General features: G+C 42.6%; 3 protein-coding genes across 14 annotated transcripts in view; 1 reads left to right on the forward strand and 2 right to left on the reverse strand.

Moving 5' to 3' along the window:
- STXBP4 (syntaxin binding protein 4) overlaps window positions 1-7,576 on the reverse strand; it is a 178,566-nt gene extending 170,990 nt beyond the window's left edge. For 10 of the 11 annotated variants that reach the window (XM_075561576.1, XM_075561573.1, XM_075561570.1 and 7 more), the window contains exon 1: window positions 7,493-7,576. The gene's annotated coding sequence lies outside the window, so the exon portion shown is untranslated. Of the gene's footprint in view, window positions 1-6,836; window positions 7,094-7,492 lie in introns of those variants that run through there. The other variant, XM_075561571.1, reaches the window with a different exon arrangement.
- A 48-nt stretch (window positions 7,577-7,624) lies between these two features.
- Window positions 7,625-12,766, forward strand: COX11 (cytochrome c oxidase copper chaperone COX11). Its single transcript, XM_075561586.1, has 4 exons — window positions 7,625-8,022; window positions 9,742-9,897; window positions 11,287-11,412; window positions 11,801-12,766. Exons 1-4 carry the CDS (start codon window positions 7,660-7,662, stop codon window positions 11,981-11,983), a joined length of 828 nt encoding a protein of 275 aa, XP_075417701.1. The 5' UTR covers window positions 7,625-7,659; the 3' UTR covers window positions 11,984-12,766.
- A 26-nt stretch (window positions 12,767-12,792) lies between these two features.
- TOM1L1 (target of myb1 like 1 membrane trafficking protein) overlaps window positions 12,793-20,105 on the reverse strand; it is a 54,816-nt gene continuing 47,503 nt past the window's right edge. Inside the window, exons 12-15 of one of the 2 annotated variants that reach the window (XM_075561585.1) lie at window positions 18,753-18,858; window positions 18,195-18,276; window positions 14,178-14,242; window positions 12,793-13,367 (exon numbers count right to left, since the gene is read on the reverse strand). In XM_075561585.1, coding sequence (XP_075417700.1) covers window positions 14,179-14,242; window positions 18,195-18,276; window positions 18,753-18,858 — 252 coding nt within the window. In that variant the 3' untranslated portion in view covers window positions 12,793-13,367; window position 14,178. The remainder of the gene's footprint in view (window positions 13,368-14,177; window positions 14,243-18,194; window positions 18,277-18,752; window positions 18,859-20,105) is intronic. The other variant, XM_075561583.1, reaches the window with a different exon arrangement.

Consider the following 20,105-nt stretch of genomic DNA (forward strand, 5'->3'; position numbering starts at 1 on the left):
ACGGCGGTTCTCAACCTGTGGGCCGCGACCCCTTTGGGGGCTAGAACAACCCTTTCACAGAGGTTGCCCGGTTCCTAACATTAGCAAAACTACAGTTATGAAGTAGCAATGAAAATAATTTTATGGTTGGGGGCGTCACCACAACACGAGGTACTGTATGAAAGGGTCGCGGCATGAGGAAGGTTGAGAACCACTGCAACCGTGACAAGATTCCTAGTGGGAAAAAGAACAGGTGGATGCGCTAACAGTGATGAAAAGCCCGTGGGCGCAATAGCAATCTCACACCCTAGATGATGGCAAACAAGGGCATGCATAACGAATAACTCATAAGGAAGGTGCTCTGCTAAAAGCCATTGCAAGAGCGCCTGGATGTCCTTGCAGGGCCACCAGCTTAGTGCGGTGCACTTTCTTGCACTGTGAGTGTGAGAGCTTTACATGGTTAGAGAGGGAGTGCAAGAAAAGCAAAGCTCACAGAGGATTTAACGCCAGTTTGCCGTGTGCCATCCTCTTTCATTTTCCTTTGTAAATTTTGCAGGGTGAAAGAACATATATTATTCTGGTGATCACCAAAAACACTTGCTATGTAGTTTATATAATTTATGACTACTTCTTTGTAAGCAAATTGGCAGGCAAGAAAAAGAAATAAAATGTGCTTTTCTGGTATAAAAGAGACTCACAGTACAAAGTTATTGATGTTGAATTTCTTCTGAGAGATAAGGTAGTGGAAATGCCGTACCTTCTAAAGACTGCTTTAAAAAACAAAGCTACGGCTTTGTCCTTGCCACCGGACATTTGCATTCTTAAGCTGACTTAGAGGTCAAGATGTTGCATGAGTTCCATGTCTGCTAACCATGAACTGCCTGATTGTGAGCAGTCACTTGAAATCTTCTGCATCCCACTTTTTTCATATCGTTAAAAGTTCTTATTTCTATAGATGAAGAATTCTGTGTTAGGCTAATTAAATGAGAAACATTCTCAATTTTGTTTTTTAAAGGAAGGATTTTCTCTTTTGAATGCACCTATAAGATCAGTCTGGCCCACAAATGGGGACAGAGATGGCTGACAGTCAGACGTTAGCGAGGAATTAAAGGGGAAGAAGTCCTTTCAAGAGGAGATCGGACGGTGCTGTCTTCTCCAGGAATAATCTGCCAGGCGTCAGGATCTGACAAGTTAGACATGCTTGCCATTTGACTCACTTCTGTGGCTACTATTGAATGTAAATATTTCTTATAAATAAGTCAGACTTATATATTCAGAATTATACTTAGAGACCAAAAGAGGGGGGTGGGGGAAGAGCTCTCAATTTGAAAACTGGCAACCGGTGACAAGACTTTATCACAGATATATTTTTATCAAGATGGCTACTTATTTGTCATCGAAACGTTAATTTCCAGGTGTGGTCGCATTGTGCATGAGGCTGTTATGGTGAAGGCAGCCAACCACAAACAGGACTGACTGTATCATAGCCCTGGCAAAATCGGGAATGACTCCCCTCACTGGGCTAGACTTTAAAGGATCCTTTTAAAATAACATGGAAGTTTCCAGAAACCAAGAGACAAAAGTTCAGTTGAAGGGTTATTTTATTATTCCACTGTACTCTCTGTTCTGTGCCCAAAGGCAATACTTCTTCGGCTGGTGTTTTGGTTTTTTCTTTTCTTTCAAAAGCCTAAGCAGTTCCAGAATGCTACTCATTGATCTTGGAGTGGACACATAGCATTTGCCCAACTCTGGGAAAGGCCAGAAAACTGCTTGAAAGATGTTCTGATACTTTCCATCCTCTTTCCCGGGGCAAAATCGGGCAGGAGAGAGGCCTGGAAGTCACAGGAGTTTTCCAGAGTTCATTTAAATTCTGTTCCTAGATCCTATCGTGGGATGCAATCAAGAAAAACCAACAGTCACAAAACACACAGCTCACTGGGTACCACAAAAAAAGACAGAACGCATTCAATGTACAATGACAGCAGGTGTTTCGACCCATTAAAGGGTATATGACCAAAGTCTCTGAAAACAAGGCCGTTTATTTTCTTTGGTTAGTCTTTTATAATGGTTCATCGATTTAGCCGTAGGCTGCGATCAAATCTTAAATGTCACAGTTGTATGACATTTGTAATTTTCCATGATTAACCATCATGGTATTATGCTTATGTGCCCATTACAGAATAACCAGCCACACTCAGAAAAATACAAGCAAACTAGTACATGATACTCAGCAGCGGAAATATGTTGGACAAACATACACGGGATTAGATCCTATGTATTCTTCCTCCAAAATGAGTCGACTTTTAACCTTTCATCTCCACTCCCACTGCATGAATTCAGGACCTCTTCTGAAGGCTGCTAGCCACAAGGTCAGCGGTCCCGACCTACCAGCTATTTCCAACTTGCCAGCTGCTCCCTGGGAGCTGAGGCTATTCTTGTAGAGATTTAAAAGGAGAGTTCTACGCTATCCTACAGAGTTGCTAAGAGTTGGAATAGACTCGACCACACTGAGCTTGGTTTTTGGTTGGTTTGGTGGCATTGTAGGGTGTGCACTGAACTGCTAACTGAAAGGTCAGTGGTTCACACCCACTAGTCACTGTGTTGGAGAAAGATGAGGCTATCTGCTCCCATAAAGATTTAAAGTCGTGGGAACCCAGAGAGACAGTTCTACTCTGTTCCATAGAGTCACTATGTGTTATTTGGCTAATGGTAATGGCAGTGAGTTGTTTGGTTTCTGGTAGGTTAAGTATTGGACTGCTAACCTCAAAGTCAGTGGTTCAAACCCACCAGCCTCTCTGCAAAGAAAGATGAGGCCAACTGATTCTGTAGAGATTACAGTCTTGTAATGTCTCAGGAGTTCTGCTTTAGCCTATAGGATCACTGAGTTGGAATTGACTTATCGGTGTTTGTTTTTTTTTCCTGGTTCACCAGAAATCCTACAAGTTTCTTAACTCATTCCTATGCCTCTAATACCTCCCCCATCTCCTTCTCACCCAGCGGTTCTCAACCTGTGGGATTCCAATCCCTTTGGGATTCCAATGACCCTTTCACAGGGGTGGCCTGATTCATAACAGTAGCAAAATTATAGTTATGAAGTAGCTATGAAAATAATTTTATGATTGGGGGTCACCACAACATGAGGAACCGTCCGTATTAGGAAGGTTGAGAAACACTGCTCTAGTCTGTCCTCAATGTTGATACTAGTCACCTTTCTCAAACACAGATCTGAACAAGAAACATATTCCTTAAAAACCTTGGAAAACTGTCTTTTGCCTTTAGGAGAAAAGCCCAAAGCTGGCATGAGCTGGGCTTAGTTTATGGAGAAAGGTGTTTGGGCCAGGTCGGGACCATGCAGCCCCTTCCATCCACCATCCCCACCCACCCCCACCCCCAAGAGCCAGAGCTGGACTGTGTGCCTCTTCCCCCTGCATTCCGAGAAGCTGGTCTGTGAAAGACTCAGACTCTGCAGCTGCAGCACCAGGAAGCCTCCCTTCTCCTTATTGGCACAAGCACCAGCAGCTCTCTTCACCTCATTTGCATATTTCCCTGACCCCAATCCTACAAATACCTCACTGCCCCACTGATGAGCACGATTTCCTTGACCTAACTGCTTGGGTCGCCGAACCCGCGCGACCCCCTTTCTCTGCCCTCCCTTTCCTCCCCAGAGTTCTTTCCCTCAATAAAATCTTTCTCAACTTCACATTCTTGGCTAAATTCTTTCTCTGTCTGCGCCTCCATTTTTCACCTCTCAAAGGGGAGGCTCTATGTTAACAGCGGAACAACGATTTATAAGCCTAGGAGTGTGAGGAAATTGGAAAATCATTTGGCATCCATCCCTCTTCGTAAGATCGCATTCAGAGGAGAATCAGTAATGGACTGGAAGCTGGCCGGAGAAAAGTTGAAGAGGCACAGAATATGTACAGTCAGAAAGAACCTCTCCCCAAACGCTTATTTACCAATTAGTTCAACATGAGAGGTACACCATGTACTTATCAATAACACATTTTTGGCTACTCTTAAGCAGTAAAACTCGTGAGAGCCAAACCGCAATGAGGTTGCTTTGAGTTAGGGGTCTTCCAAGTGTCCTAGAAGGCCCTTTGACAGAGTAGCTGTTTTACATGAAATGGATTTGGGGCTTCCATGGCCATCCACAGCCTTCTGCAGAGTGGGTGTTCAGAGTTTAAGCTGATACCATTCCTTCCTTCAGATTTGACTTTTATTATTTACAACCCTTGGACCATGCATACTAGTGTGCTTTTTCATGTGGGCTTAGTTGACAGACACCTCACTTAGATGGCTGCTTGTTTGAAGACAAACCTTTAAGGCCCTAGATCAGCAGTTCTTAACCTGTGGGTCGCCTGATTCATAACAGTAGCAAAATGGCAGTGAAGTAGCAACGAAAATAATGTTATGATTGGGGTCACCACACGAGGAACCGTATTAAAGGGTTGCGGCATTAGGAAGGTTGAGAACCACTGCTCTAGATGCCGTGCTTTCTGTGGGCACCGTTTGGTTTATTTCCACTTTCCTATAGCACCCATTTCTTCAGTGATTCTTCATGAGGGTGAATATTGAGTACAGCCACGTCATAAGAGCTAATTGTTCTTAGATGGGGCTAGAATTAAGTACGACCCCCAAATCTACTTACATATCTATGGTTTATGTATGTCTTTGTTCACTTTGCAGACATCATTTTACGATGAACATTATAAACCATTTAAAGGTGTGCCATTTTAGTTAAATAGCGCAGAAATGGTAAAGACTAACAAATCTGCATAAAAGATAGGTGGGAAATCAGTGTCCTATTTCTGTAGCTTTTATGGATGTTGTGATTTCAAAAATAAAAATGTTATGAGACCAAATTATAGGATATTCTTTTATTCCATAGAGTACACTCAATGTAAAGGAATCAGCAAAAATATTCAGTGATCTGAAAATCCTTCATAAGCACATATTGTCAGCTCATATTAAGGCCCAATATGATGCGTAACTGCTGTTTCAATAAAGAAGCCACACTGTAAACACGACCTGATCATTGTCAAATCATTGCATTTGGAATGGATTTGTTGGATTTTGCAATTATAAAAGAGGAAAATGAAATGGAGAGACCAAGAGAAAGCATTATCACGGAAACATTCATACAGCCATACATCAAGTTACATGGGGAAAAGAGTGAGCAGTAAGAGCATACTACGGGCTTCAGTGGCATTGACATTGACATGGGGCTTGAGTCTACACTGGAAGAAAATTAAAAGATGAGAGGTTTTAATTTGAAGGAGCTGGCAATCTGGAACAAGAACCCGGGTACATAGGATGCCAAAGGTTTTCCACCACACAAATATGTTTGTAGCAGCACAGATTTTTGGAATTTTTTAGGGCAAATGTGCCAGAGGAGAATTGGAAGAGGCCTGGAGTCTATTGGCTCAATAAGTTTCTGGGCCAGTGAGCACAAGTTAATCAATTACTGTACCAAGGTGACCACCATCCCTCACTTGGACTAGAGTATTTGCTAAGTAGCTGATTTAGGGACAGGGGGTTATCCTTCCCATGCCTTCACAGACCCCCCCATAGAGGAGGTTGGGAAGAAAACAGGCAATCACTAGATGCCTATTAAGACCCCAAATTGAGCGTGCTCATACTCAAGACCCCTAGCCAGGTGGGAGATACACCTGAGTGGTCCAAACTAGGCATAAGCTCAGGACATCACCCAGGTGGGTTCAACCCAGCCAATGGGGTCAACCAATACCTTCAACCACGCCATGCCTTCCCCCAGCCAGGGGGTGGGCTAGAATAAAGGCAGGAAGCATGCTCAGGCATGCTCCCCACCCCCCCCCTCACTGCTCTGGTCCCCTCACTCTCAGGCTTCTGGCTCTCTTGCCCCTTCAACCACTCCATCCCTGGGATTCCAAACCACTCACCACCCCAGGTTGCTCTTGCCCACTTGTGAACCCCTTTGAGACTGTAAAACCTGAAACTTTCATAAAAACCTGCTTGAATTACAAAACAGGCTTCGGTATGAATTCTTCCATCCAGCCAAGCAAAGAACCAAGGTATTTAAACCCACTCCAGAACCCTAACATAATTGATTCACATTCCACTTTCATTCTTGCTCTGTAATCCACTTTCATGAAGTAACCAATATTAAAAAAAAAGAAGTTGAAAGATGATGTCACCTGCAAGCTTAAAGCACCCCAACAGCTTCCTATTACTTATAGAATAAAACCCAAACCTTGGGCATGGCCTAACAGGCGCTGCATTAGTTTGCCCTGCCTACCTGCTTTTTCCTCATTCCCCACCACTCCCCTCCCCACTCAGCTAGGAACACACTGGCCTCCTTTTTGTTGTTCAATTATATTGAGCTCTTCTAGTCTCTGGGCCTTTGCGTGCACCGGAATTGCGAAGGCGGCACCTTACCACTCAGGACTAGGATCAAATGTCCCTTCTTCGGAAAAGACTTGGTTACCCCTCCCTTCAACGCCCACCATCACGTGGCCATATTCCACTATCTTCACTCCACTGATCCTTGTCTGAAATGCCCTTATTTATGTATGCTACTTGATATTCTTTCCTGACTGCCTCTGTGGCTGGAACCCCTGATGCACATACCAGTCCAGCATGAAAGTCAGCTTGGCTGCCGGGACCTGTGCTGAAAGACGTCCGACCTGCACTGAGAGCGCAATACAAAATATTGAAATGTCTTAAAGTTGCTTGGCTTTTCAGGCTTACTGTCCAGATCTCTAAAATGAGATCACCATCCCTACCTCAGGTCCTGGAAAATCACTGGGCATGCATATTCTCATCCATTACTGAGTCTCATTTTACAAACAAGGCGGTCGGTGTGGCTCCCCGGGTCTAACCTTACGGGACCGGCAGTGAGGACGCTGGGACGATCCAAAGGCGCCCAACCCCAGAAGCTGCGCTCTTCGCCACCACGGTATCGCTCCTAGAAAGACGCCTGCTGCTACAGTGAAATGGGCTATGCCGCTGTCCCCCTCACGTCCAGGCTTGTCAGCTGGGGCCAGCGAAGAAAGCTGTCCGAGCCCGCAAGGGTTTCGTTTTGTTCCGCAAGATGAACCTCTCACTCGCTGCACTACCCCAAGTAACCCTTCCACCCCGGTCGCGAGGGCGCGTCCCCGCTCCAGAAGCGGGGATGCTCACTGAGCGACCAGCACAAGGGCAGCAGATCGTCCCGGGGAGCTGGGAGGGCGGGCTGCGGCTCACTCAGGAAGGCTTCCTGGGGGAGGTGATCGGACCCTTGAGCCCAAATCACGCGCCCTGAGGTCGCGGGCAGGCGCCCAGGACAAGCCGAGCCCGAGGGGCCGCGCGAGAGCCGCCGCTGGGGACCGCTCCGTGGAGACAAAGGCGAGCGGAGTCCCCGAAGACCCAGCGCACCCGCCCTGGGACGGTGAGCCCGCGCGAGGAGGCGCGAAAAGCATGGCCCTCCGCGTACGTTGCGTGCAACTGGCGGGACGCAGAGGAGGAGGGACGGTCAAGAAGCAAAACGCGAACTTACCCGCCGTCTGGCAACCGAGCCTCCGTAGCCCGCCTTCCAGCGCCGCCGCCCGAGGCGCCCCGTAGCGAAGGCTGCGGCGGCGGCGCCGGTGCGAGTCTCGCGAGAAGAGCCAGCCTCGCGAGACTTGGCCCCTCCCCTCAGCGAGGCCGGCGGGGCTTCGGCACGCTATGGGAGGGCTCTGGCTCACGGCATGGAGGAGCTTGGAGCTGTGTGCCGGGCGCTGGGGTCGCGCCGCGTCGCTGACCACGGCTGGACTGAGGCTGGAGCCCCTCCTCCGCCCGTGGCGGAGTGGCACCCGAGCTCCTGACGGGGGACTGAGGCGGCTCGGGACGTGGGGGCTCCGGAGCCAGGCGCGGGGCCTGCTTTTGCAGCCGCCCCGGCGGCCGAAGAGCACGAACCCGTTCACGCGCGCGCAGGAGGAGGCCTGGCGGCGCCGCAACAAGACCGTCCTCACGTACGTGACCGCGGCCGCCGTGGCCATGCTGGGGGCGTCCTACGCCGCGGTGCCCCTTTATCGGCTCTATTGCCAGGTAGGGGCCGGCGGAGGGTCGCAGGTGCGCGACAGAGCCCTGGGCCGCGGTCACTCCGCGGTGTCCAGGCCGGAAGGGCCGATCCGTCAAGGTTCACGGCCGTGGATTTAACCTGAGAGGCAACGGGCTCAGGAGCCCTCCAAGGAAGTCATTGGCGCTGCTTCAGAGCGGGCCCAAGGCCTGATCGCGGTCGGGTGACACCCACCGCGGTTCTAAATTTTAAAACGCCCTCATTGCTGAGTGCCTTGAGTCGGTTGGTTCCGACCCGGCCGGCCTCACAAGCTTTCGGTTTGAGCCCATGGCGGCAGCCGCCGAGTCAGCCATCGCTTTGAGATGACCCTGCACCGTACCAAGCACTTTGCTTTCTGCAGGGACCTGCCCTCCCCATGACGTGTGTGTACTACAGACTTTTTGGTCAAGCCAGTGCACTGTATAATTAATACGCTTTGGCACCCGTGTAATTCAAAGGCATCAATTCTTCCATCTTCCTTAGTCATTGTCTGGCTTTCGCATGCACAGTGAGGCTCTTGAAAGGGCTATGGCTTGAGTTCAGAGGTCCACAGTCTTTACAGTGACATCTTTGCCTTTGAACACTAAAAAGACCTCTGGCACCAAATTTGCCCAATGCAATGTGCTGTTGGGTCTGTTAAGCTATAGCCACGCCTAGAAGGTCTGAAGTCTGCCCTCTGGTAACTCCAGTAGCCTGCCTAACCTTCCCTGCTCGTACATGTGTCTTTTTAAAATGTCTACATGAGCACATCCATTCTGTGAGCCCCATTTGGCCCGTGTTGGTTGTTGCTTAAACCTTGGGTAGTTGTGCTTCCATGCAGAGTCACAAATTAGGTTTTGAGACTTAGCTGTTAGCATCAGAATGTCCAGGAGTAGGAGTTAAGAATCAGGGGGAAGAACTTAAGACTTACTGGAATCACAGCACTTACCTGAATACGGAATGAGTTATGTAGACAGTACAGTGGTCTTATAGGTAAGAAACACTATAGCTCAAATTAGTTCTTGGAGTGAGGGGTAGGACGAAACTAGATCTTGGATTGTTTCATGCTTTCGCCTGCCTTTAAATTGTGTGCGTGTGGAGGGGGATTAGGTTTCTGAGGCATTGACCTTAAAAATTGGAAAGAACTATAGTCCAAGACTGTCAGGGAGATGACATTAATGAATATTTTTGCGAGTATGTTCCTGTTTTAGGTGTTTTTTTATTTGAATGACTCAAAAATTCTAGAAAAGAAATAACTCAAACAGCATCTTTTTAAAAGTAGACTAGTCCACTCTAGTCTATAAAAATTTGCCCTAATACATTGTTAAGAGTTATAAATGTAATTTACCGTATATACTTGAGTACACACCAACCTGAATATCAGCGGGGGCACCTAATTTTACTACAAAAACTGCATTAAAAATGTGCTGAAAAACTCGGCTGCTATATTGTTATGTTGCATGACAGGGAAGCTTAGTTGACTTATTAAATAAGCAAATGCCTATTTTTTTTCTTCTTTTGCTGAGTGTCTGCTCCCTAGCTTCAAATGTGGCATTTTTTCCTAATGTAATATTTGTTTAATTATCCAAACACCAGAATTGGTAATAGTATACACAACAGAATTTTTAAAGTTAATTACATAGTTGAAGTTGTTTTGAAATTTAATATTCAGTACATCTTCAGCACCTAGAGGTATTGACTAACACATGCTATTTGCCTATCTTTTCTAGACTACTGGACTTGGAGGGTCAGCAGTAGCTGGCCATGGATCTGACCAGATTGAAAACATGGTGCCTGTTAAGGATCGCATTATTAAAGTAACCTTTAATGCGGATGTGCATGCAAGTCTCCAGTGGAACTTTAGACCTCAGCAAACGGAAATATACGTGAGTGGCTAAGGCAGTTAATACAGGGTTCTTTTCCGGGTAAAACTTCCTTTCCTCTTTTGAACTGTTTCCTAGTGCAGAACACACTCATGTTCACTTCAACATGCAGACAGATTTCATCACTGGAGTTTGTATTCCTGCAGATGATGTTTTGATGGTGTTCTACGTCTGCTATAGCAGGATATACTTTCAACTTTTACGGTGTATGGTATTACAGTAAACGAAATCTGAAAGATGGAAATGTCATTTGTTTTTATAGGATTCATACCAGGAATTCATGAAGTAGTCCTGGTAACTAATTTCAGAAGTAGCTGCAGCTACTCTTGCACATAGCTGGTTTTTTTGTCTTCAGAGGTAGATGATGTAGGAAAAATAGCGAAGACTGTTGGTTACAATGAAAAGGAGTTTATTGGTTTACGTGGAAAGTATACTTGCCCCTCCAAAAAAGGAAAAGCACTGAAGACCTTCGCCGTTGAGTCGATGCCGCCTCATAGCTACCCCTAGAACGAGGGAGAGCTGCTCTGTTTCTGAGACTAACTCTTGACAGTGGAAAGCCCTGTATTTCTCTCCAGAAATGCCTGGTAGTTTCAAACTGCTGACCTTGAATTTAGTAGCCCACAGGGTAACCACTAAGCCACCAGGACTCCATGTCCTATTAGCCGTGTTATAATAAAGTAAGACTTTGTACCTATAATCTTGGCTAACTTGAATCTAAGGAAGGTTTTACTGAAATGATTTCATTAACTGAGGGTTAACTAGAAAGAATTTCAAATTCTATTCAAAAAGTAAAAATAGCGCATAGTACTTTCCTTGATTAAGTAAACATGACTGATTCTCAACATTTGGATTCTAGAAGTTCTTACTTTGAATATTTGTTCCGGTTACATGGTAGTTAGTACACAGCTTGTTAATGGCTGATTGGATATAAATGATAGGCTTGGGAATTTAAAAAAAAAATTTTTTTCTTCAAACAAAGGTTTTAAAGCTCTTTGGTTACATTAAGATTACCCTGGTTTTAAATTGAGTGAAATGGTGCTACCCTTAAACTGTTGGGTTTTTGTTTTCATAAGTTAATCATACAATTGTCAAGTGTGTTACCAAGAATTTGGTGTTGAGCTGTGATACGCTAGGATTGTCCATGCACACATTTTCTATAACTTAATTTTCAGATTATTGTTTTTGAAGACTGCAGATATGCAAGAGGATAATCTGTAACTAATGCATAACAGAGCATTGGCTCTTCACTGATAAGCAAATAAAATTTGAAACAGCTGTTTTTTAGGTAATACTCATGGATTTATTTTACTGCCCCTTTATTACTTTTACACTGGGTATTTTCATCTGATGAATAGGAAAAAATATTGGTAATATGTATTTTCTTTAAAATAGGTAGTGCCAGGAGAGACGGCACTGGCATTTTACAAAGCTAAGAACCCTACTGACAAACCAGTCATCGGAATTTCTACATACAATGTTGTACCATTTGAAGCTGGACAGTATTTCAATAAAATACAGGTATACCTAACCACAAACTTTATAGAATACATTAAAGGATGAAATGGGTTAGTTCTCAATTTGCTACAGTGTTTTAGTAGATAGTTGTATTTCTGAACATGTTTTTTCTAAATATCAAGCAGTTTCCCCTCCCCCGTTGTTTCCACCAGCTATGAACAGATTAAAAACAAACCAAATGGGTATCTGCTTTTAACATTACCCAAAAAATCATTTGGTGATTCTCAATCCCTAAAACAAAACACCATGTGACATAGAAAGTTGCCATTAGTTTAAATAGAGATCCCGCTCTATTTAAAGGTGTGCTTATGAAAACCGATACATGAACACTCTTTAAAGTTTCTCTTACGGTGATCGTCTGTGTCATTAACAATCTTTCCATAACTTTCAGTGCTTCTGTTTTGAAGAACAAAGGCTTAATCCACAAGAGGAAGTAGACATGCCAGTGTTTTTCTACATTGATCCTGAATTTGCTGAAGATCCAAGAATGGTGAATGTTGATCTCATCACTCTTTCTTATACTTTTTTTGAAGCTAAAGATGGGCATAAATTGCCAGTTCCAGGCTATCATTGAAGTCAGCAACTAAATCTGCGTCTCATTTGTGATTTTTGAAAAATCATGTATCTGACTTCTCAGAGATGAAATATTTCTACTATGTTGTATTTAATTATTGTGTACTGGTGATGGTTCAGCTTGCTTCCTTCCACGCCCCGGCACCTTAACCACACTTAAAATGGAGAAAACAGGTTTAGCTTTTACCGTAAGGAATCTACTTAAAGAATGCCTACTTAAGACTGACTGCCACCAAACTCTTAAGAGTTTGATAGTAGTAAGTGACTGTTTAGCTTCAAATATATATATATATATATATATATATATATATATATATATATATGCATGGACTTAATGGTACAGTTTAATTCATTAGATTGCGTCCAAATTTTGGCCCTTCATACTTGTATCATTTGAACACTTGATGTTTATTTTTGGCTGTACACCAGACTGAACAGGTTGATTATTAAATCTCTCAAACCACTGGTGTTACTTGCCTTCAGTGTGAATAGTCATTATTTTTAGAGCTTAACATGAAAGAGGTGTGTTACTTGCTCAGAGATTGCATGTTTTCTTCAAATTCTGATTTGTTTTACTTTTAAGATCTAGGACTGCTTTATATTGATTGTACCATGTAAATAATTAGGTTGCAATTGTACCATGAAATCTCTCTCTATATATGATTAACTGTGATAGTTATAAGTCCCTCAATGTTAAAATATGTGTGGGGTTGTATACATATACTGATATCAAAAGTCTACCTGTAAACAAACTCTAAAGACACATTAAATTATTTTAATAGTATTTTATTTGTCACTGTTGATTTACGTAAACTAATGCACAATTTGTTGTAAAGGTTTTCCAGTCTAAATAGAAATGTTAGATTACAGTAAAAAAGAGAAAAAGAATATTTAGTATTATAAAGAATAACTTTTAAAGGCAATTCAAATTTCTAAACAAGAGTATTATAAAAAAGTGCAAATTGACGTTTACATTCAACTTTAAATGAAGGCACTCTGTATTCTTCCTGACTATAACCTTTAGTTTTCTCACATTTTATGCTTAACATCTATTCAGAAGTAAGATTTCTAAGTGTAGGAAGGACCTAAGACCCTGAAATTAAACCAGATGCTTGAATTTAATAACATTTTCTCCAGCTTCAGTTGTAAATGAATATAATAATAGGCTCTTTTGAGATAAATTTTGAGCAGTTCTCCAGAATCATGTACGTTGCCCTGCAATTTCTACTCTTGTATTAGACGTCTTGACTGCAGGAGAAGTGTCTCAGCGTCCTCCACAGCTATGATGTGGGTCTCGTCTTCCAGGATTCAGAGTAGGGCAGGGTCAGTCTAGGGTTTAGAGAGTTGGCACTTTTGATGCAGCTTGTGAGCTGGTCCATTTCCACCTAGAACAGAGAGAAGGAGATGGCCAATCATTCACTCTCCTTTTCTTAGGTTTTCCCTATTTCTTGATAAACCCCTTCCCTCACCTTTCTCCAGAGCAGCGGTTCTCAACCTGTGGGTGTGACCCCTTTGGGGTCAAACGACCCTTTCATAGGGGTCGCCCGATTATTAACAGTAGCAAATTATAGTTATGAAGTAGCAACGAAAATCATTTCATGATTGGGAGGGTCACCACAACATGAACTGTGTGAAAGGGTCGTGGCATTAGGAAGGTTGAGAACCACTGCTCTAGAGGGAGGGCTTGAGAGTCTCACAGAGAAGTGGGGATTCTTGCACTGGTAGAGGCAGGTAAGAGAACAAAAAACGGTAATAGCTCACTGGTGGCTGACATTCATAGTATTAAAATGAGATAATCAGTGCAACTTGAACATTAGACAGTTAAATTGGAAAGAATCCAGACTTTTACCTTGGAGAGTAACAGTAAATTCTAAGGAGTAATTAACAGGTGTTGCTTGCTCGTTAAAGACCAATGCATGATTTCAGTACTATATTTCTATCGATAAATTATTTTTTGCTAGCTTTAAAGACATTTCTATATCCCAACTTAAGGATTCCCATGTCTCATTTCTAGTTGAAAAGACTACAAAGGATGTATATCATTAGTGAATAATTCATTGCCATTTGAGTAAGAGTTTTTATAATGATATTTAATCATCAAAGTCTCAGATTCTCAGATGAACCTTACGTAAATAATTTCCTATAGAAAGTGACCATAGCACTGAAGTTGCACGGTATGTAAATTAAGTTTTTACCTCAACAGTCAGTATGCCTTGGATCTCGTTTGTTGTGATGAACATCAATTTCTTCATAAATGGCTCTGAAATAACGGCAACCGTGGAAAAGGGTTAGTACATTGATAATAAATGATCACTTTAAAAATATTCTAGCTTTTAACAGTTGACATGGTAATAATCTGCTGCTGCTTTCAGTACTTCAGCCCACATTGATTACTGACTCCTTAAATTCTAATGTGGCATTTCCTGTTAGGTTCTGACCCATAGCAGTCCTAGTCACAGTGTAACAGCACCTCCCGGATGCTGAGCCGTCTTCACAATTGTTCCTATTCTTGAGCCCATTGTGCACCCAGGGTCGATCCATCTTGTTCACGGTCTTTCCCCTGTCACTGGCCCCTCTACTTTCCAAGCCTGATGTCCTCCTTACTGGTCTCTCCTGACAAAATGTCCAAAGTATGTAAGAGGAAATCTTGCAGCAACACACAAGCCGCCACCACAGTGCAACAAATTGACTGGGTGGGTTGCAGTTCTCACATACCTTTATATCTCTTATTTTGTATCCAATTCACTTTTGTGATTTAAATGAAAATATAGCTCAAATTTATACACATAGTTTGTTTTTTTTCTGCAAATAACCCCTAAAATACTGTTCAGCTATTCCTGGTTTTTAAAATTACATATTTTTAATAAAATAAGCTTCAGCTTATTTAACCTGTTAGTACAGCTCAGTCTCCAGAACAGCCTCTGCTTATTACATATTTGTAGGTTCTATACAGCAATTTTTCTGACATCCTACTATCTTTACATACATCTGTTAGTTTTAAAAAAAAAGACACATTCTCATAACTGACATTCAAATATAAAAATCAACACTATGGAGTCAATTCACTAACTTCACCAAGTTTTCTAGGATGGTCTTGCAATCCTAATACGTTTCTCTAAAAAAACTTTATTTACACTCATTTTCCATAGAATTATTTCAAACTTCATTAGTATATGCTCTGTCACATCTCACTTCTTAATTCCATGTCATGATGTGCTAGAGAAATTTCTTCTATCACTAAATCTGTTTCATCTGGACCTTCTCATACACGCAATTGTCCCCCTTCCTGAACCTTCACCTTCTGCCTCTACTAGTTCCTCCCCGTCCGCATTCAGAGATGCTATTGCATCTTTGTTTTTCAAAACAGTCCTTAATCCCATGATCTATTTCACCACACCACAATCTCTCTAGGTGCCAGGCACTTCCAACATCCTTTCATGTGTATTCTTCCAGTAAGTTATTTGCATAATAGGTCTACTCCATCTATTATCTAACACAGTGGGAGTTGGCTTATCAATCTATCAAATGACTTTTCCTAAAATCACCAGTGGCTTCCATGTCTATTCATTTGATCGTTTTCAGTTGACCTATCAGTAATGCTCATCAGAACTGTCAACACCCCTCTCTGGTTTCCCAATCGCAGTCTCCATCTCTGCTGTCAGCCTCCCTAGATTGCTGACCTTGCCCATCAGACTGCCCACACTCAGTGAACATTGGAAAAAGAATTCTATCTGAGCCCCTCGAGGGATGGCAAAGCTGCTGTTTGACTTGGTGTGAACGAAGAGTGAATTCTTTGGGGAAGAATTAGAGAGATGGAAACACCTCCTTTACAAATGTGTAAACTTAGATGGAAGGATATACTGAGGAACAATAGCTTCACGGTTTGATATTTTTGTTTCATTAAAGGTTTTGGTTATTTTGTAGCAATACTTACCTACTTATCTTGTGCTAAATTATACATATATGGTATATGTTATATGTGTGTTTATGTATTTATATCACCCCCAAATATTCTATCCTGCTAGAATGAGAATTGTTTTTTTAAAAAAAATAATTTTACTGGGGGCTCGTATAGCTCATCACAATCCATCCATCTATTGTGTCACACGTTTGTACATTGGGTGCCATCAGCATTCTCAAAACATTTTACTTCTACTTGAACCCTTGGTATCAGCTCCTCATTTTTCCCCTCCCTCCCCATCTTCCCCTCACAAACCCTTGATAATTTATAAATTATTATTATTTGTCATGTCTTACACTGATATCTCCCTTCACCTACTTTTCTGTTGTCTGTCCCTTGGGGTTGTGGTTATATGTAGATCTTATAATTGGTTCCCCCTTTCTACCCTACCCCCCCCACCCTCCTGGTATTGCCACTCTCACCACTGGTCATGAAGGGATCATCTGCTGGATTCCCCGTGTTTCCAACTCTTATCTGTACATGCTCTGGTCTAGCCAGATATGTAAGGTAGACTTGGGATCATGGTAGTGGTGCAAGGAAGTATTAAAGAAGTAGAGGAAAGTAGTATGTTTTATCGGTGCTATAGTGCACCCTGACTGGGTCCTCTCCTCCACGAGACCCTTCTGTAAAGGGATGTCCAGTTGCCTACAGATGGGTTTTGGGTCTCCACTTTGGCACTGCCCCTCATTCACAATAAGATTTTTTGTTCTTTGATGCCTGATAACTGATCCCATCAACACCTCGTGATCACGCAGGCTGGTGTGCTTCTTCCATGTGGGCTTTGTTGCTTCTCACCTAGGCTGCTTGTTTATCTTCAAGTCTCTAAGATCCAAGCCGCTATATTTTGATAGCCGGGCACCATCACTTTCTTCACCACATTTGCTTATGCACCTGCTTTGTCTTTAGTGATCATGTTGGGAAGGTGAGCACCATGGAATGCCAATTTAACAGAACAAAGTGGAGGCCCAAAGTTCAAAAATAACCTGGGAAATGAAATTCCCAGACCACCTCTGAATTCTGTGCTTTCAAAAAGTTTCCTGGATTTCATGAGATAGTTTAAAGGAATTGATAATCCTCCTCCCCTGTCAACCAAAAATAAACCAACAATAGCAGAGAATTCTAAAACTTCTCTTTAGCTTTCCTGTTCTTTCCCATGCTTTCTCTGTTGCACAGCCATATCTACTTAGAGTAATTAATTAACTGGAATATGACTTAGAAAAATCCTCTGTTAGGAAGCAGAACCTAATGAAACTGTTCCATTTCCAGAGAGCTTACCTAGTTTAATACCAATAATTTCTGATCATATATATAGGATAATTTCATAATCCTGAGATCAAAAAACATTTAATGAAAGACTTTTCATTAGTTAATTCAAAATGCATTATGAAATTGAGTATTTAAACTAGGGCCCAAAACTTAACTCATGCCAGGCACATGAAATGCATGGTCCCAGCAGGTAAGCTATCACTCTTCCAGCCTGTTGTTAGCAAGTAAACATGCAGGCCTGGATCTGCCAGGGCTTCCAAATTAATTCAGAAATTAGGATTCTTTGAAAATATGCCAGTTTTTGTATGGTTGGAAATTAAATTACAAAAATGCACTTCAATAGTTTGCATCAATCAAAGAAAGCACTGGCAAGCTACAGCTTGTTGGCGGCCAGGTTTTGTACAATAATTTCTAAAAGACTTATCTTTTATAATTTTTAGAGCTTTAGGATTAAATGCCAATCAATCAAAATAAATCCAATCTCTATTAAGTCCACCACTCTCCTTTCCATAAATAACTATGCTTTTGACCAATGAGAAATAAAATAATGGTACGTTAAAGATTAAGTTAAAAGATACTTTTTTAGACTAAACAACACTAGGTACATTTTGTTTGTGATATGTACATAGGTAGAGACTAAAAAGTTCTCAGAAATGCTCTGGTTTTACTTATGTCACCAATCAGCAAATAGTGATCTGGAGAGAGCCCAACTTCTTCCCAAGACACCTGTTAGGAATCTATCCGTGTCCATGCTGGTTCTAGTGAGTTATTAATGTGCAATCTCAGCACATTATTTTTTAGTCGCAAGACCAAGAACGAGAAGACCATTAAAGAGTAGCAGCCTCTGTGAAGCCTTCTAACCATTTTAATACAGCCATCAATTTATGTGACACCTAAATAAAGCTAAACGAATAATGCCTTGAAGCTCTGCTACCACAGGGAGCTCAGATCCCCAAATACAGTCCTCGTTTTGCCAATGACTTACTCAGTAGTGACAGCAGGAGCTAAGGGATCAAACTCCATGACCTCATAGTAATGGGGTGGCTGAAGATCATTCTTTGTCATTGCTGCAGAGGGTTGAAAAAAAAGAACAGTGAACTATTTTTCTAAGAGATGCTTACAATCACCATTGTCTCTCTAATTTAAATTCTTCAGATAGAAAGACTGCCCACCAGAAACAGAACTATATGCTACACAAATTTACAGATGTTCCAAAAGATGATATACACTTACAACCTGTCAGTATCTGTCATGGAGCCCCGGTAGCACAGGGTTACAGCTCATAGTGGTCAGCTGTTCGAAGCCACCAGCCGCTCCTCGGGAGAAAGGGCTTTCTACTCATGAGCAGGTACCGTCTGGGAAACTCAGGAGCAGTTCGACTGCCCGACAGGATCACTGTGAGTCCACATGGACTCGATGGCAGTGTGTTTGATGTATCAGCCATGGTGGCATCTACCCTAGTTTAATTACCAATTAATGTCTGGCTGACGCACACAGTCTCACAAGTTCCCTAAGGTGATGCAAAGGAGAAAGGCTCCAGTACCTGGATGATTGCTGGGCAAGGGCGGCAGGTTTGGGTTTGATGATGTTGCTGGGCTGCTCTGTGGACTGATCGGCTGTAGTAATAATGAGTATGAATCTTCGGGAAGCTGAGGAAAATATGGCATGTGCTCAAACAAACGTTCCACTGAAAGCTCATTATTTACATTCCTACACTTCCAAGTGGCAGTGCTCCAAGAATCGTGTGCTCTCAACTGGACACGGATCAGCAATTTGAAAGTATGTCGGGCTTCTAGGCAATACTACCACTCCCATCACAGCCGAGCTCTTCTTGTGAAATGTACAATTTTAAAAGGAAACATTTTCTTTTTAAAAAGGACTGGAGAGCAGAGTCTTGGTTGTTTGGGGCAATACAAGATGTCACAGCCTCGGAGGCAGCACCAAGAACCACATCGTGAAACTACAGAGAAGCGCATGGTCAATGTGCTGGAGTAAGACGAGATGTAAATTAAAGGGGGCAGAACTGGGGAGTGATTCGTGGATGGGGGGAGAGCATTCGAGCTGATTGTGATGATGTATACACAACAGTTCTTTTTAGACATGGATTAGGTAGGAAGTATATGATATGTGAATATTAATATCAAGAAAACTTAAAAAATAATAAACCAGGGGGAGCAAGGAAGGAGGGGAAAATGAGCTGCTACCAAGGGCTCAAGTAGAAAGCAGGTGTTTTGAGAATGATGATGGCAACATACATACGAATGTGCTAAACACATGATGTATGTTCGGATTGCGAAGAGTTGTATGAGCCCCTAATAAAATGATTTTAAAAAAATAAAGAAACCAAACTTGACCTATAGTTCCCATGGGTGAAGGAGGATGAGTTTTTGCTTAGGGGGCACTGAGTTCATTCCAGTGGCGGTGGAACAATTTAGAGAGGAGTACCACAGTGGCTGTACAACACAGTGTCACTAGTGGCCCTGGATTACACATGTAGATGTTATTGAAGAATGTTTTGCCAAAATTACATGAATAACAATGAGTATGAGAAAAAATGTTCTAAAACTGATTGTGGTAAAAATTGTACAACTGTGCTTAATATGGATGAACTATTGAGTTATATGGTATGTGGATGAAGTGCCAATCAAACTGCTTTAACTATATATATATAGATTAAATCAGAAGTCTCTCCTGCTTGTCCCACTTCCCCCCACTAATTTCACACACATGTCATGGGTGTGCCCTAGATGCCAGGTACTGATCATGACTCATGGGTCAAAAGGCACAATGCCTGCCCTCATGGAGCAGACAGTCAAGAACAAGATGATGTTGGATGGAAAGCGGCACAGGATGACTCTACGGTTTAGTCTGTCAGTGCAGAGGAGAGGGGCTGCGA

Source organism: Tenrec ecaudatus, chromosome 10 (assembly GCF_050624435.1).
Source record: "Tenrec ecaudatus isolate mTenEca1 chromosome 10, mTenEca1.hap1, whole genome shotgun sequence".
Classification (NCBI taxonomy): Eukaryota; Metazoa; Chordata; class Mammalia; order Afrosoricida; family Tenrecidae; genus Tenrec; species Tenrec ecaudatus.